The sequence below is a fragment of the Centroberyx affinis genome, unplaced genomic scaffold (genome assembly GCF_046629955.1).
Source record: "Centroberyx affinis isolate AG114_WGS23_722 - 3 ecotype Tasmania unplaced genomic scaffold, CSIRO-AGI_Caff_v1 ptg003704l_1, whole genome shotgun sequence".
Classification (NCBI taxonomy): domain Eukaryota; kingdom Metazoa; phylum Chordata; class Actinopteri; order Beryciformes; family Berycidae; genus Centroberyx; species Centroberyx affinis.
In genome coordinates, this window is record NW_027281595.1 from 141,780 (window position 1) to 157,627 (window position 15,848).

At 40.8% G+C, this 15,848-nt stretch overlaps 2 protein-coding genes and 1 pseudogene across 4 annotated transcripts in view; 2 read left to right on the forward strand and 1 right to left on the reverse strand.

The window, feature by feature from the left end:
* The first annotated feature begins 74 nt into the window (after positions 1 to 74).
* On the forward strand, positions 75 to 5,518 carry LOC139662057 (zinc finger protein ZFP2-like; annotated as a pseudogene).
* Positions 5,519 to 6,659: 1,141 nt separating this feature from the next.
* Positions 6,660 to 15,119, forward strand: arl6ip4 (ADP-ribosylation factor-like 6 interacting protein 4). Its single transcript, XM_071540644.1, has 7 exons — positions 6,660 to 6,701; positions 7,044 to 7,116; positions 7,451 to 7,642; positions 7,794 to 8,117; positions 8,237 to 8,354; positions 10,365 to 10,434; positions 10,742 to 15,119. Exons 3-7 carry the CDS (start codon positions 7,453 to 7,455, stop codon positions 10,796 to 10,798), a joined length of 759 nt encoding a protein of 252 aa, XP_071396745.1. The 5' UTR covers positions 6,660 to 6,701; positions 7,044 to 7,116; positions 7,451 to 7,452; the 3' UTR covers positions 10,799 to 15,119.
* The window catches only part of LOC139662052 (membrane-associated phosphatidylinositol transfer protein 2-like), a 49,282-nt gene continuing 45,923 nt past the window's right edge, over positions 12,490 to 15,848 (reverse strand). For all 3 annotated transcript variants that reach the window (XM_071540643.1, XM_071540642.1, XM_071540640.1), the window contains one exon: positions 12,490 to 15,570. In XM_071540643.1, coding sequence (XP_071396744.1) covers positions 15,181 to 15,570 — 390 coding nt within the window. In that variant the 3' untranslated portion in view covers positions 12,490 to 15,180. The remainder of the gene's footprint in view (positions 15,571 to 15,848) is intronic.

Here is a 15,848-nt window from a genome sequence, read left to right on the forward strand (position 1 = left end):
CGGCAGCAGTTCGGTTAGCTGAGAGTTGATTATCTGCGTTTCTTGTAAAGTATCCCGTGTCTACTGCAGTGGAAATGTCTACAGTCCAGTGTTTGAGGACGTTCGTCAACGAGCGACTAACTGCGGCTGCTGAGGAAATATTAGGAGTGTTTGAAAAAACTATAGTAGTGTACGAGGAAGAGATCGACCGTCAGCGCAGGCTGCTGGATATCGTTTTCAAGCCTGAGATAAAGCTGCACAGAACAGGTTTGTAAAACCATACTGTTGTTTTTACAATATTCGAAGTGAAACAATTAAAGGGATCTGTCACCCGTTTGATATTATTATAAATTGGGTATACCTTAGTGATCGCCACAGGTTGACAGTTTACTTTGCTGTGGTTGTTGGTTGTTGTAATTTATCTTAAATATATGACGGCCTGTCATGGATTATGAATTAACGTTACTGATTTGTCCTTACCTGCAGTGTGTCTGGTCAAATGGGCAACAGGGGCAATATGCCTCTGCACTGCATTCATTTTAATAGTTTTAAACATCTCCGATAAAAAGTATTACGTTACTTTTTACAAACACCATTACAAACACATGTACGGAAGAGGATTAGGGCCACATGTGAAAAATGTATTTGAGTTCTGAGTTTAAAGTCAGAATTCTGAGTGTAAATCAGAATTCTGACTTTATTCTCAGAATTCTGAGATTAAAGTTAGAACTCAAATAAATTTTTCACATGTGGCCCTAATCCTCTTCCGTACACATGCGAGTTTGGAGCAAAGTGTAGAATTTTGCTACCTGTCTACTGGTCTGTGTATCGCGAAATGACAGTTGCACAGCCAGCTCTATATAATGTGATGTGAATTTGAAAACTTTTAGATTCAAGTTGAAAAACACTTCTGGATGGGCCGCCCAGATAAAGCGTATGTACGAGCAACACTGCACCTTAAAACGCAGCCCGATTTGAAACAGTTCAAACTGATTGTAGTTATAAGTCCTCGGCAGTTGAGCCGTTATTGACTCTTGTGATAATACACTTCTTCTGATTGGCAGAGCTTCAGATGCCATCCGAGTACTTACCCCCCCCTACAGACCCCCCACAGCCATCTGTCGTTAAGGAGGAGGTTCTCCTTGACCAGCAGCACTGTAACCAGCAGAGGAACTTCAGTCTGGGTCAAGAGGACCCAGAGCCTCCACAGATTAAAGAGGACCAGGAGGAACTCTGCACCAGTCAGGAGGGAGAGCAGCCTGATATCTTTACGTTGACTCCTGCTTGTGATGGAAGTGACCACAGTGAACATCAGTCTCTGCATTCAGATCCTTACCAAACTCAGAGTGTAGCAGAGAAAGAGGCTCTAGCCAACATCTCATCTGAATCTGACAGAGAGGGATCTGCAGTATCAGAACCAGACAGTGACCGCCAGCTCCTCTCTCACAACTGTCATGTAGCTGAGAGCCGAGGTTACAAAACATCCAGCTGTGGGAACGCAGGATCAACTAGGAGTACTGAGCCTAAACCAAACAAGAAACCCCACAAGTGCAATAGTTGCAGTAAAGGTTTTCCTACCATATCACACTTAAATATTCACGCAAGAACCCACACTGGTGAAAAGCCTTTCAGATGTGACACTTGTGGGAAAACGTTTAGCCAGAAATCCACCTTGAAACCTCACATGAGAACCCACACAGGGGAAAAACCTTTCAGATGTGGAATTTGCGGAAAAAGATTCAATCGTAAGTGGAACCTTGTCGTGCATGTTAAAATCCACACAGACGAGAAGCCGCATGCTTGTCGAACCTGTGGGAAAAGATTCAGCCGTGGTGCAGAGTTAGCAAATCACATGAGAGTTCACACGGGGGGGAAAAGCCGTATAAGTGAAACACTTGAGGGAAAGCTTTCAGTCAAACCACAGGCCTGAAATTACACATGATGACCCACACAGGGAAGAGGCCGCACAGATGCAGCTTCTGTGGAGAAGGGTTCACCAGCAGCTCCAACCTGAAGAGGCACATGACTGTCCAAACTAGAGTTGAACGGAGCAGCACTGCTTAACAAGTGCCACAGCTCTAGAGATTTGATGCGCATGGTAATTTAGGTCGCAAAACCTAATCTGCCTCGGAGCAGGTTACGTTCAGGCTGTCAGATCCAAAAGTCTAAAAAGCCTGCCTCCCGGATACCTAAAGAAGAGATGGATACAATAAATTACACCCATTTTCCCATCAGTGCAGCCCTGGGAGAACATGAGTGAACAGAAAATCTTTTCACAACCTCAATGTGATGACACAATATTTTTATCCACTGTGCCTTCATGACGGGGCAGCAATAAACCTATTTACTGATGCATCTACAGTATCGGCAATTTTTCTAGCCTTAGCAGCAGCTACAGTGTTACTCTTTGCTCTTACAATTTTTTGTATCGCTCATATTCATTCATTCTAATCATTTGTTCTTCTTGAGAGAAGGACATCAGTGTCAGTAATCCATTTATTCCCCATACTGTCAATTTTTAAAGTCTATTTAACATGTTGAAATTGTCAGCAGCATGTTTACATAGCTCCTCAATTGTTTATATTCTGTTGCATTTAGTTTTTTTTCTACTATTTTTATTACTGATTTTTATATTGTAGTTGTGTGCTTTTATTCTGTTTCCTTTTCTTTGCTGAATCCTATTACTTTTTGCTGCTGCAACATCCTAACTCCCCACAAGGGTAAATGGTTTCATCTTAAATACACTGCTCTGGATCTGTCCATGTTGCATGTGATTGGCTGCTTGTTACAAACCCCGCCCCTTTATGTGAATACGCTCATAGCTGGATTAGGAAGTCCTGGGTTGGCAGAGTGGGTTGATGGCCAATTTGGTGAGACCAGGGTATTCAGTATTGTTTGGTTTTGTGTAGCCAGCTATCACAAAGGTACTGTGTTGAACTTGCTTGGTGAGACAGGACCCTGGGCTGGTTGTAACAGCCATGTTAGAAATTTTACATCATGACAAGAATGGTTTATGAAGTAGACCAGCCTCGCTGTTTGTGAGTAAAGTTTTAGATCTAGAAATGTGGCAATAAACAATTGGGATTTGACACTATGATAGTGCCACAGTCCTGCTGAGATCTGGTGTTGGTTGTCATTTTCTCTGACACAAGCTGACTGACTTAAACAAGCTGTAACTACTGGCTCAGCAAGAACTGTTACTGTGGATTTTTTTTGGATGTTTTTTTTTTTTTTGGCCCTCGTCTTTTGGGTTTCAAAGGCACGGGATTGAAAACCACTGAGCTGTAGCCACTCATATTGTTGCTACTGGCCAAAGCAGATTAACAGGCTTGGAAGAAATAACTATGCATGATGAATCAGAATGTAAATAATGTAATCAGTGTGAGGTTTTAAAGATGTTAGAAAATAATAAGCTCTGCACAGTGGTTGACAATCCATGGGACCAGGGGCTTAGTCGCAGTGCTATACTTGAAACAACTGCACTATTACTGTGGAAAGTATTATTATTATTATTATTATTATTATTATTATTATTCGATATTATTTGTTCGAGTAAATTTGAAGAAATTTTATGCCTACTTTTGTTTTTTTTATTTTATTTTATTATTTTTTTTGTGGCCCCTGTTCTTGATTTCAAATGCATTAATGACTTTATGATACTCACAGTGTCCATACTAGGATCCAAGGCAGGAGAGAGGAGGTGTTTTTTACCCGTGTTAGATTTGGACATAAGGGACTGAAGTCTACTTTGTTTATTATGGACAGTGCTTCAGATAAATGTGAGGAATGTAATAGTAAAGAAAATGCAGAGCACATATCATAGGCTACAATGTATTAAATTTGATATGGAAAGGGAAAGACTTTGTGGTAAGCTAGGTGAGATTCGAAGGGAGTGAAATCTTCAAGGATAGGCGATAAGCAGTGGGAACTCAGTAGGTCGTTAGTTTTCTTCAGGACATAGGTTAACTAAATAGAATTTAAATCATAATGTAATATGTAAGCTCTATGTTATCATGATATTACACACTCCGATGCAGTAGGTGGCGGTGTGCACCTAAATAAGTTGGTTTGCGATCCGCCATAAAACTCGACAAGAAGAACGGTTCAAGGGAAGACATTTGATGCGGAACCGAATGCACCCAGTTTCGACCGTTAATATAAAACCTCATTGGTTTCGACCGGTTTGTGTCTAAATATAATGTCTAATACGTTTTTGCAATCTCTACTATCCAATATAAGATCGTACCATGATGTTATTGAAGTTGGTATAGCTCTGATAGCTTTAGATACGCTTTAAAGAAAAGAAAAAACTGATGCGCTTAAAGTTCCGTGGAAAATAGTGTAACATTGTATAGAGTCCGGCGGAAGTAAACATACAACACGTCTTCTAGCTGAAAGAGTTAGCCGCGTTGCTTGTACAGTGTCTCATGTCTACTTCAGTGGAAATGTCTACAGTCCAGTGTTTGAGGACGTTCGTCAACGAGCGACTAACTGCGGCTGCTGAGGAAATATTAGGAGTGTTTGAAAAAACTCTAGTAGTGTACGAGGAAGAGATCGACCGTCAGCGCAGGCTGCTGGATGTCGTATTGAATCCCGAGATAAAGCTACACAGAACAGGTTGGTAAAACCATACTGTTGTTTTTACAATATTCTAAGTGAAACAATTAAAGGGATCTGTCACCCGATATATAGTATTCTAAAATTGTTCCACCTTAGCAGCCTGATTTGAATCAACTGAAACGACACATAAGGACCCATACAGGGGAGACACCATACAGATGCAGCGTCTGTGGAGGAGGGTTCACCAGGAGCTCAAACCTGAGGAAGCACATGTCTGTCCATACTAGAATTGCACAGAGTACCAGTGCGTAAAAAGTCTCTTATTTAAAGTTTCAGTTTTTTCTCCATGGTCTTGTTTTATGACCTGGGGCCTGTGTCTCATGAAGCAGGATTAGTAACCCACTAATCCTGCTTCATGAGACACAGGTCACAAAGCTCACTTCTGTTTTTTTTTAATGGAAGTTGTGCTTCTGTTAGACAGTACAGTGGAGAGATACAGGAAAGCAGTGGTGTAGTCTATGTGATACGCAGGTATACGCCGTATACCCACTAAGAAAGCTCCAGGATTTCTGTATACCGACTTAAAAATGTGCAAGGATACGTAACAATATAGTTTCGTGACAGAACTTTCACTTCAGTGATTTTGTTTCGCACAAGAAAACCCACAAGTGCAACAGTTGCAGTAAAGAGTTTTCTTACTTGATAAAGTTAAAAACTCACATGAGATCCCACACAGGGGAAAAGCCTTTCAGATGAAGAATTTGCAGAAAAGGATTCACTTGTCAGTGGAACCTTGACATGCATGTTAGAATCCACACAGGCGAGAAGCCGTACACTTGCAACACCTGTGGGAAAAAGCTTCAGCCTTGCTGAGCATTTGAAAAAGCACATAAGAGTTCACACAGGCGAGAAACCCTACAGCTGTGTCTACTGTGGGAAGGAGTTTGCAGATGGCTCATCTTTCGCAAAGCATCTCTGAGTGCATACAGGGGCGAAACCTTATAAATGTCTTTTGTGCAGGAAAAGATTTGCTGTCAGCTCAAATTTGAAATTTCACACCAGAATCCACACAGGGGAAAAGCTGCATAAGTAAACACTTGCGGGAAGCTTTTGCTAAAAACACAGGTCTGACAGTACACATGAGGACCCATACAGGGGAGAGGCCATTAAGATGCAGTTTCTGTGGAGAAGGGTTCAACAGCAGCTCAAACCTGAAGAGGCACATGACTGTCCATACTAGAGTTGCACAGAGTACCAGTGCTTAAAAAGTGTTGCAGTACTTCATATGAGAAATGGTACAAAATGTTTTCCAGAATCGGTTCTCTTATTTGAAGTTTCGGTTTATTCTCCATGGTCTCGTTTTAAGACATGGGGCCTGTGTCTCACTCCCATGAAGCAGGATTAATGGGTTAGCAAGCTAACTTTGTGCTCAACCCTGGCTTTTTTGTGTTGCAATAGTGCTCTTTAATGGCAGCTGTGCTTCTGTTAGTACAGTAGAGAGAGACAGGAGAGGGGGGTGATGGACAACACAGGTCCCATGCCAGCTTCAATGATTTTTGTGTTTAGCTGTGTCCTTTTCTGAGCTGAATCCGATTACTTGTTGATGTTACAAAATAAGCTCTGCAGAGCAGTTGTCAATCCATGGGACTAAGGGCTCAGTTGCAGTGTTAGACTTGAAAGAATTGTTTGGCACTATTACTGTGGAAATTATTATTATTTGTCTCCTGTCCTTAATTACATCAATGACTTTAAGATGCTCACAATGTCCATTCTTAAATGTAAATGAAAAAAATAAAACATTTAAAATTAAAGTAAAACATTATTTTGAAACTACAGGGTGTTAAAAAAACAGAAAGCCATTAAGACACTAGCTATTTATAAAATAATATTTAGTTACTATTATTTACCTTTCTCTCTTTTTTTATTTCATTATTTTTTTATTTTGTATTTTAATTATTTTTCTCTTTTATACAATCATTGATGTAGTGTTGACAGGCTGTTGTGTTCCTATGACATTATTATGTGGTGTGAATACATGATAAAGGAGAGGGGGGGGAAGGATTGCCCTCATGGAGCGGTGGATTGTGGGAAACATTTAATGCGGGAAGCTTGCACGAGGGAAGACATTGGACGTGGAACCGAGTGCAGCCCAGTTTCGAGCGGTTGGTGTCTAAAGATAATTGTCTAATGCGTTTGCAATCTTTACTATCCAATATAAGCCCGTACCTGACTTTATTAATGTTGTTATAGCTCTGATACACTTAGATAAGCTCTAAAGAATAAAATAACGATGATACACGCGGAACGCTTTTCCACGTAAAATCCGCGTAACATTATATAGAGTCCGGTGGAAGTAAACAGAATACATAATTAAACAATAAGACCCGTAAAGGAATTAAGAACGTAAACTTGAAAACATGTTTTCGTACGAATCTAGAAACACTAATATTTTCAAATGTTTAGAACAAACAGGGCTTTAAAGTAACTTTAATATTTTGTAACAGTTGGTGGCGGTGCTGCTCCGGTGCGGAAGGAAGTCGCCAAAAGCCAATAAGAAGAAGCAGGAGAGCATACAAGGTAACCGAACTAAGTTTTGTGAAACTGATTTTAACAAGATTAACATGTTTTATTTATTTCCAATAAGAGAAATACAATTTCGTTAAAACATCGGGACTTTTATTTTGAAGGCAGCGAACAAAATTCTACCGGAAGTAGGTTTCCTTATTGTAGCTAGCTTCACGCTGCTACTGAGCTACAAGCTAACAGTTTAGTGGAAGGTGGACGAGTCGGTTTCGGTTGGTTTACATGTATCGCCATTACTTCTTGTGAATCTCCAGCAATCCAAGTTTTACGTGAGTTCGACTTGACTTGACGTCAAGTCAAGTTTATTTACTTCATGTTCTTTATTTAGTCATGGACCGCAGCAGATCACCGGACAGACACACCGAGGCGTCCAGCAGACACGGGAGGGACAAAAAACACGACAGGAAGAAAAAACGGAGAAGGTCCTCCTCTTCGTCGTCGTCGTCGTCATCGTCGTCCTCCTCGTCTAGCAGGAGCGCGAGCGCCAGATCGTCAAAGAAATCCTCGCGCAAGAGCCGAGGTCGGTTTGTTTACAGTTAATTAGCCAAAATGTGACAGTAGCTAGTCAAGAGTATTCACCAGTTTACTGTGGTGGCAGGGGATTGGAGGAGCCATGACAGTGAGAAGAACTCAACCAAACTTTCTTTCTTTCTTTCTTTCTCTTCTAACAGATGTGAAAACGAGAAAAAAGAAACAAAAAAGGAGCTCCTCATCTTCCTCGTCCAGTTCTTCCTCCTCGTCTTCATCGTCTTCATCCTCAAGCGATGAAAAGGCGAAGGGGAAAAAAAAAAGCAAAGCCAAGAAGAAGAAGCTAAAGAAGAAAAAGGCCAAGCTCAAGAAGCAGAGGAAAAAGGAGAAGAGGAAAGAGAAGAGCTTGAAGAAACGGGAGAAGAGGCAGGAGGCTGGAAACGTGTTGCCCAGCCCATCAGTAGAAAAAACCCCATCTTTCCTGGAGATGTGGCAGAGTGATGAAGGCACCGCAGAGCTTGGACCTGGTAGGACATGACGGCTGCCTGTCTGTTATGATTTCACATTTACCTTGAATTTCCTTGACGACCACTATTGATCAGTGATTGAAGTGCCAAAGTAGCCATTTGTTTGCTTTCCTGTGCAGTCATGACGGACGAGCAGAAAGCCCGGCTCTCCACTAAGAGGCCGCTCACCAAAGAGGAGTACGAGGCCCGGCAGAGCGTCATCCGCAGGGTGGTGGACCCCGAAACAGGACGCACCAGGTATGCCAGAGCTACACAGCATCCATACATACAGTACATCCAAGTATATCATCCATTTATGGCATAAACAAACATGGAGTCCTCAGGAAAAAAACTGGATTCTGATGTTTATTTTTGGTGGGTCGGCTAACAATCTTGAAATAAAGATAGCCCACACTCTTCTTATGGTTTTATTTTTATTTCTTGTTTGGCACAACTGGGACAGCTGAAACGTCCGTGACTATCTTTGTTTAATTTCATGTATATCATCCATGACAAGCAAACTTAAAGGAAAAGTTCACCCCAAAGTGAAAATTCAGTCATCATCCACCAAGTCAGTCAAAACTCCACTGATATTCGTAGGATCACCAGACACAAAGCGAGTTACGGCCCTGCTCTGCTACAGCCATCGGGCATCAGGCGTTGCCATCAGCCATCGAAAGAATGGTAGTGGAGCTCTAACGTTAGGCAGGGATGCACCGATTTGGTTTTTTGAGGCGGATGCCATCATCTGGTATTTTCCCGCTCGGCTGATACGATACCAGTGTGTGTTTGTACGAATCTTAGTACAAATGCAGGTGAAAAAAGGTTACACTTTTCAGACATTATTGTTAAAAAGGTCAAAACCTTCTCTACTAGTCTGCCATAGTGCCCTAGTGCAGTGTTTCCCAACCCAGTCCTCAAGGACCCCTTTTCCTGCAAGTATTGGTTCCAGCTCTACTCTTGCGCACCTGATCCAGTTAAGGTCTTAATGCTGATTGGTAGAGACAGATCTACCTGAACAGAGCAGCATGAAAGTGTGTAGGCCCCAGTGGGATCAGGTGTGCAAGAGTAAAGATGGAATAAAAACTTGCAGGACAGGGGGTCCTTGAGGACTGGGTTGGGAACCACTGCCCTAGTGGACAGTTTAAAAGTCAGGCATATTGGCAGCCACCTATTGGAAGGACACAGATGAACTCTGACCTCTAAGGACCCACTAGGTGCACCTGATTTGCCATGCCATTTAATTATTAGAGTATCAGCTGATGAGTCAAGTTCTCCTGTTGTTCTTCCCTGGATGTGAGCTTCTTTGAGTATCTTCTGTTAAGATAATTAAGTGGTTTTTAAACGAAAGACCATGTTATGTTTTATTATGTTGCTAATTTGCCACTTGTCTTAAGTGACACACCCCTAGCAAAAACGGTCTGGACCAATGCTGATATTAAAGCTGGTATCTTTTGTTATATATGTTGGTGCATACCTAGAGTTAACCCCTCTAATTCTAAACTTCTCTCAAACTTGTGTAAGAAGGCACAGAGGCATCTGTTTAAAGCTCCACAAAAAGCATAAAATGACCTAGGGCTGCAGCTAACGATTATTTTCATTGTCGATTATTTTCTCGATTAATCGATTAGTTGTTTGGTCTATAAAATGTCAGAAAATGGTGAAAAATGTCGATCAGTGTTTCCCAAAGCCCAAGATGACGTCCTCAAATGTCTTGTTTTGTCCACAACCCAAAGATATTCAGTTTACTGTCATAGAGGAGTAAAGAAACCAGAAAATATTCACATTTAAGAAGCTGGAATCATTTTGGCATTCTGGAATTTTTCTTAAAAAATTACTCAAACCGATTAATCGATTATCAAAATAGTTGGCGATAAATTTAACAGTTGACAACTAATCGATTAATCGTTGCAGCTCTAAAATGACCCTAAAATTTCTACAAGCAGTTCGTGCAGCATAATCCAAGAGATTCGTAGCCAAGCGATTGCACTGTGGGTCCAAAAGTGAATTATTTACCTCCTTATCTCCTGTGTTTGCCTCACTGACGACGCTCTGGTCACGCATCCTACAGCGATCTGGCAGAAGACTCTGGTTGATACGGTTTGGGTGTTCCAGAAGAAAGCAACAGAGTGTGTTTGGTGGTCCTAAGAACTTATTTCGACTGACATCGGGGGTGAATAGATAATGACTGAATTTTCATTTTGGAGTGAACTATCCGTTTAGCAGTTTCTACAGGAAACCTTAATTTCTTTTTTCTTTTTCCCCCAGATTGGTGAGAGGTGAGGGAGAGATCATCGAGGAGATAGTCAGCCGAGAAAAACACAAAGACATCAACAAGGTATATATTTTCAAGCTTGACTTTGTAGGAAAACAAGTCCTGCACAATTACTTTTCCTCAGGCACCTTCCTCACTCAAACGTCATTTGGATTTTTTTTGGAATAAAGTAATTCTTGCAAGTTAAGGCAGTGTGCGGGACTAGTTTTCCTGTTTGTCTAAGGCTCGCTCCATTAGTCCCTTTGCATCTGTCTTTAAGACTTTTAAGCCAGCAGGTAGGCGGTAGCCTTTCTTCTCACGAGCTTGACTTTGTGAAGTAAACATAAAGTTACCTTTTTATCTAACAACTTAACTCCCATTCCCCCGACAGCAAGCCACCAAGGGAGACGGGAACTCCTTCCAGAGAAAACTGGGAATGAATAAGTAGAAGACGGCAGAAGTTATTTTCCTCCAGGGCCGCGACTGACGGTGGCGGTTGTCGTCAAAGATGGAACCGTCTCTGTTAAGTCTATGTGGCTTGTACTGTGAATTTATTTGCCTGCCACTGCCATAGGAGTGTGCCACCTCTTCACACAGAAACATTGTTTAGTGATGAAATGTCAGCATACCACTGGTTCCAAAATAAACAAGAAAACTCGCCTCTTTCTCCAGTCTGAACAATAGAACTTCACTAATCTGAAACTAACTTCTCAAGACATTGCTCAGACTATTCAAATTTTGACATGAAATAACTTTGAAGTAAGCGATAAATCTGATTAAAATGTTCAATATAACTAAATTGTATTGTGTGTATTAACACAAAGAGTCAGTCAGTTGCCTATAATTAATAGAATATACACTGAATGTACAAAATATTAGGGACTTTTACTCTTTTCATGAAGTACACTGATGAGGTGAATCCAGGTAAAAAGCCATTATCGCTTAGTGATTTCCCTCGTTAAATTTAGACCACTCAGAAAGGAGGAGATGTGGATTAAGAGAGGCAGAAGAGTTAGAGACGGGTCTTTAAGCTTTGAAGCGATGGAGATGTGAATTGTGCAAAAATATCAGATGTCCCTAATGTTTTGTACAGTCAGTGTGTCTTTACATGCATATTTCTTTCATGCATGTTCCCAAGTGTTTGGATGCCTTAAGTGCACAGGAGGTCTGTTCTCTACGCCTGTTATACAGATGGGTGATGATTTACACTAGTGACAGCAACAACTACTACATTCTGACTATTCAAATGGTTTCCTCATTTGAAATGGTTGACTGAATTCATATTGTATAATCAAACACATTAAGACGCTGGTTATTATGTGTATTTAGTATGTGATTGTGCAAACATTGTTCTTTTATTTCTATTTTGGCTAAATACGGTACACCCATTCTTTTAGAGGTGGTGTACACTCATCCATTCTCCCCACATTGTGATTATTTTTGGATCTCAGAATATATTTGCGTTTGTGTGAACTGATCCCAGAAAAATAAACATTTTGTGTCACCGCGATGAATTTTCCATTAATATTTTACCAGTGCCTGTTCTCTGAAGAAATTATCCTTGTCATCAAATTAGGCAAAAGTTGCTTCGTTGTTCATATGTTCTTTATACACTGTACATAAAAACACAAGGGAATGGATAAAATAAGTTATCCGATTCCTACAAGATACACACCCTGTACAATGAAAATATTTTCCAAGCTTTTACTAAGGTATTTTGTATATACAGCCTATGAAAGCTAACTGTTGAGCTAACAGTTATGGCATTGCGTTAACCGGGGGAACAGAGCATGAGATGGAGATAGTGATGGATTGCTTAATGGTGGCGAAATATGTCAAGTTCACACTTAGATTTCTCCTTTGTACAATTAGTATTTCCATTCAAATTATAACAAACCAAAGCCATATAAGAAAATATGGCCGTTTCCTATTTCTGTACAGCAAATTCTGCATGAATGTCCTATTCTTTTCCATAGTAAATTCAGACTGGGTGTAAGCAGTGTTCATTCTAGTAACAATGGTCAATGTAAGGCAGGAAAGGGAAATGTAAGGCCTCTGGTAATATGTGTCAGTAGCAGAATCAGGACGATTGTCTGCCCAGAGGTATCCAAACTTCACAGAGGATTGCACAGGTTCAACTTTACATTCTCTGGATTTTTAATATCCAGGCAATTCAGATCTCTGAGGAAGGAAATATGCTTCAGTAGTTGTCATCGTTCGAAGAGTGCATGTTTTTAGCATTGTCTGTCCTTTCTCAAATCACTTTCAATGTACAAACAGCAATACTTTTAACAGCAGGTTTCCTACAAGTTGTCTATATGGCTTCAAGCCAAATATCGAAAAGGTCAAAATGCAGAAGGACAGTAGTTAACACAACACAATATTAGTCACACCTTCTTTCACCCTGTTGAACCCAACCAGGACAACAGGCCACACTCCTGAAAAAGCAAGTTATAGGTACATTTGCATTTGGGGTGTAGATTTCTGGGTCACTTTTAGATGGATTCAGTGGATTCCTCTTAGCAGGATGCCAGCCAGGAACAGAAACCTCACAACAAAAACATAATCCAATCTCCGCATTGGCATTTTCTACTCTCATACTTTTTACCCCGACACATCAGTGCCACTGTCTTGTGAGAAATCTCTACTCTTGTAAAATGTTGTAATGTGTGTATATCTGGACGTCTGTGGAATATGTGCCTGTTCAACTGATTGTCAATGCATTGTGACACTTTCTCAACACGGTTAGTTTGATCTTGTGGTATGATTGAGTAATATTGCACATTTTCCCTTACATTTCAGCCCATATTGGTCCATTGCAGTCAGTTCTATACATGCTTAAAAGAGGGACAAATATACATCATTTGAATTAATAAAACATAAATTGTTACCCCTTTCAGAAATAATTGATCAACAGCATAAAGTAAGCCATAGCTCTATGTTCCTACCTTTGAGAGCATATTATACAGAATTTACAATTTGCAGATTTTTCTTCCTCTGAAGGCGCTGCAAAACGAGAAAGAGAAAGAGACCTTAACCTAAGGAGGATTATCTATGAGCACATTCAATGCCTCATTTACAGCTTAGGGATAACCAGAGAGTAGCCGTATCCCAAATTTCCAAAATATATAATAACAAACATACAATATATGACACAAGATAGCAGTTCCATTGGTACAATTCTGGTGATTTGCAAGATAAAACAACAAAAATACAATACTGTGCCAGGCAAAGACCTCTTGAGTATTGGCTGCTGCAAATGAAGTATGAGGGGGGAAAAAAACACTATGTAGCTAAAATAATCTTAAAACACATTTGGTTCACCAAAATCAATACGTTTTAAAATATCTATATCATCTTAAATAATAGTCATAACAATAAGAGTGTATCCTGAATGTGGCGGCGTTTTCCCCCCAGAGTAAAGAAGACACTTGAAACTGGCCTCTCAATGGACCAGATACCAGATCTACACTATAATATAACATCATTATGTACAAGCCTTGGTAAGGCATTCAAACTATATACTTACACAATCTAGTTTTCAGAGCAGTTCCATGTTTACACAGGACATTGGATTCACTTCTTTTCCATTCATATACAGCATATCATTCTATACTGTTTACTTTGGCACATAAACCGTACAGTAGTAGGATTTTCCCCTACAGCCGAGTCATACATCGCTCTTTGTATAGGCAATTACAGCAGTTCAGTGTTAAGAGTGTAATGTGATGAAAAGCTATAAAAACCCGGAACAGTTTCAGCTGTAGCCATAGTTAAAGGGTAATTTAGTCGTTTTTCTCCATGTCATATTCAGATGGCTCTTTGGCCTGAGAAGAGTCTTAAAAAAACAGGTGGAACTGGAATGTATGAATTGGTAATCGATGTGCAAACGTCAGCAGAATTAAGTCTATTTGTAAATGGTAATCATAGGAGCATATGCACCATGCTTAATAATTCTTGGTTAAATCACCAAACCATTGTTTTGACTTTGAAGTTGATTTTACCCAAAATTTCACACACGTTGGCTAAATATTATGCATGTTTGTGTGGCCAAAAACAGAAAACAAAAACATTCAATCCGATTTCAATCCGGTCCTGATTCTCAAGTCTGCTCTCAGGCTAGAATGTATCTGAATATCACATGAACAGGACTTAGCTTTTTAAAACAATTCATTTATCGACATGGTTAATGTGTTTGGTAATTTTTGTGCTTGCAGTGACCGCAGTAGTCAGTGACAGCGCAGCAGGCAACACAGCAGAGTAGCATCACCGTGTGAAACCTAACATGAGCCGTCGGTGACCACTTGCTGCCATTTGCTGAAATATACAGCATGGGAGTGCTTGTGTGTGGAACCAGCTCCAATCTAAAGCCTATTTCAGGAGGACAGATGCTAAGATGACACATTGATTTGTATTCAAGACACTGATAAATATTTACTAAATAGTATACAATAAGAAACAGTCTGGATTCCTACAATAGTAACTAGGTCTGGTTGTGTTGTGTGTGCATGTTCCTGCTTCACAAAGATGCTTCTTGAAATGCATTTAACCTTTGTGTGTGTTTTAAAATAAATACAGTCGTAACCTCTGTCCATAGCTGTTTGTGTAGAATGTGGCTTAGTATTGATGTTGGTTTTACAAAGAGTGGTTTGTAGCACTGATAGTTTTCATCGTGGTATTTTCTCATCTGGTGCAAGACGACCGCTTTCCACTCTCGTTCCACGAATCTTACCGCGCGTCTTCTTAATGTCATGTATCTTTTTCTCGGCACTGTATCTTTAAGCCGCTCCCCCAAAGCTACTTCATCGTGTCTCTCTTAACACTCAAACCTCACTTCGGGCTGAAAAGGCCTGGGTCCAGCTTGGTGCTGCTGCTGCGGCCCCAGCAGCTGGCTGTGATGCTCATGCTGCGCTGGGCCGGTCCCGGGCCGTGGCCCTGGCTGTGGGTGCGCTCCAGCCGCTCCCGCTCCAGCCGCTCACTGTCTGACTGGCTCTGCGTGCGCTCTGGCTTGCTGTGGATGCTGCCTGTCGGGGAGCTGGGCGCCGGCTGGGAGGAGATGGTGCGCAACAGGTGGTTCCGCTTCCTCAGGAAGTCGCTGTTTGCGCCCAAGCCGAAGCTGCCTTTACGTAGCACCATGCGGGCGCTGCTGGTCTTGGCTGGCCGAGAGCGGTGGTTATACTCCAGCTGGGACAAATGGGCTGCGTAGCCTTCTGTGATAAACTGTGGAGAGGACCAGAACAGACTGTCAACTGGACTGAAACAGAGCATTTTCACAGGGTCTTTTCATTCAGCTGATGGATATTAATTAAGTCAAACAGTAATTAAATTAAATTCTGTGTTTGCGTGTTTACTTGAGCCTGCTTGAAATGTGTTACGAGTCAGAAGTTTGCACATTCATTTGAAAATAAAATATTTCGATAATAACTATAATATAATAATAAATATCTTTGCATATAAATGGTACCATCTTCCTTACGTTGACATTGTCTTTTTGTGTG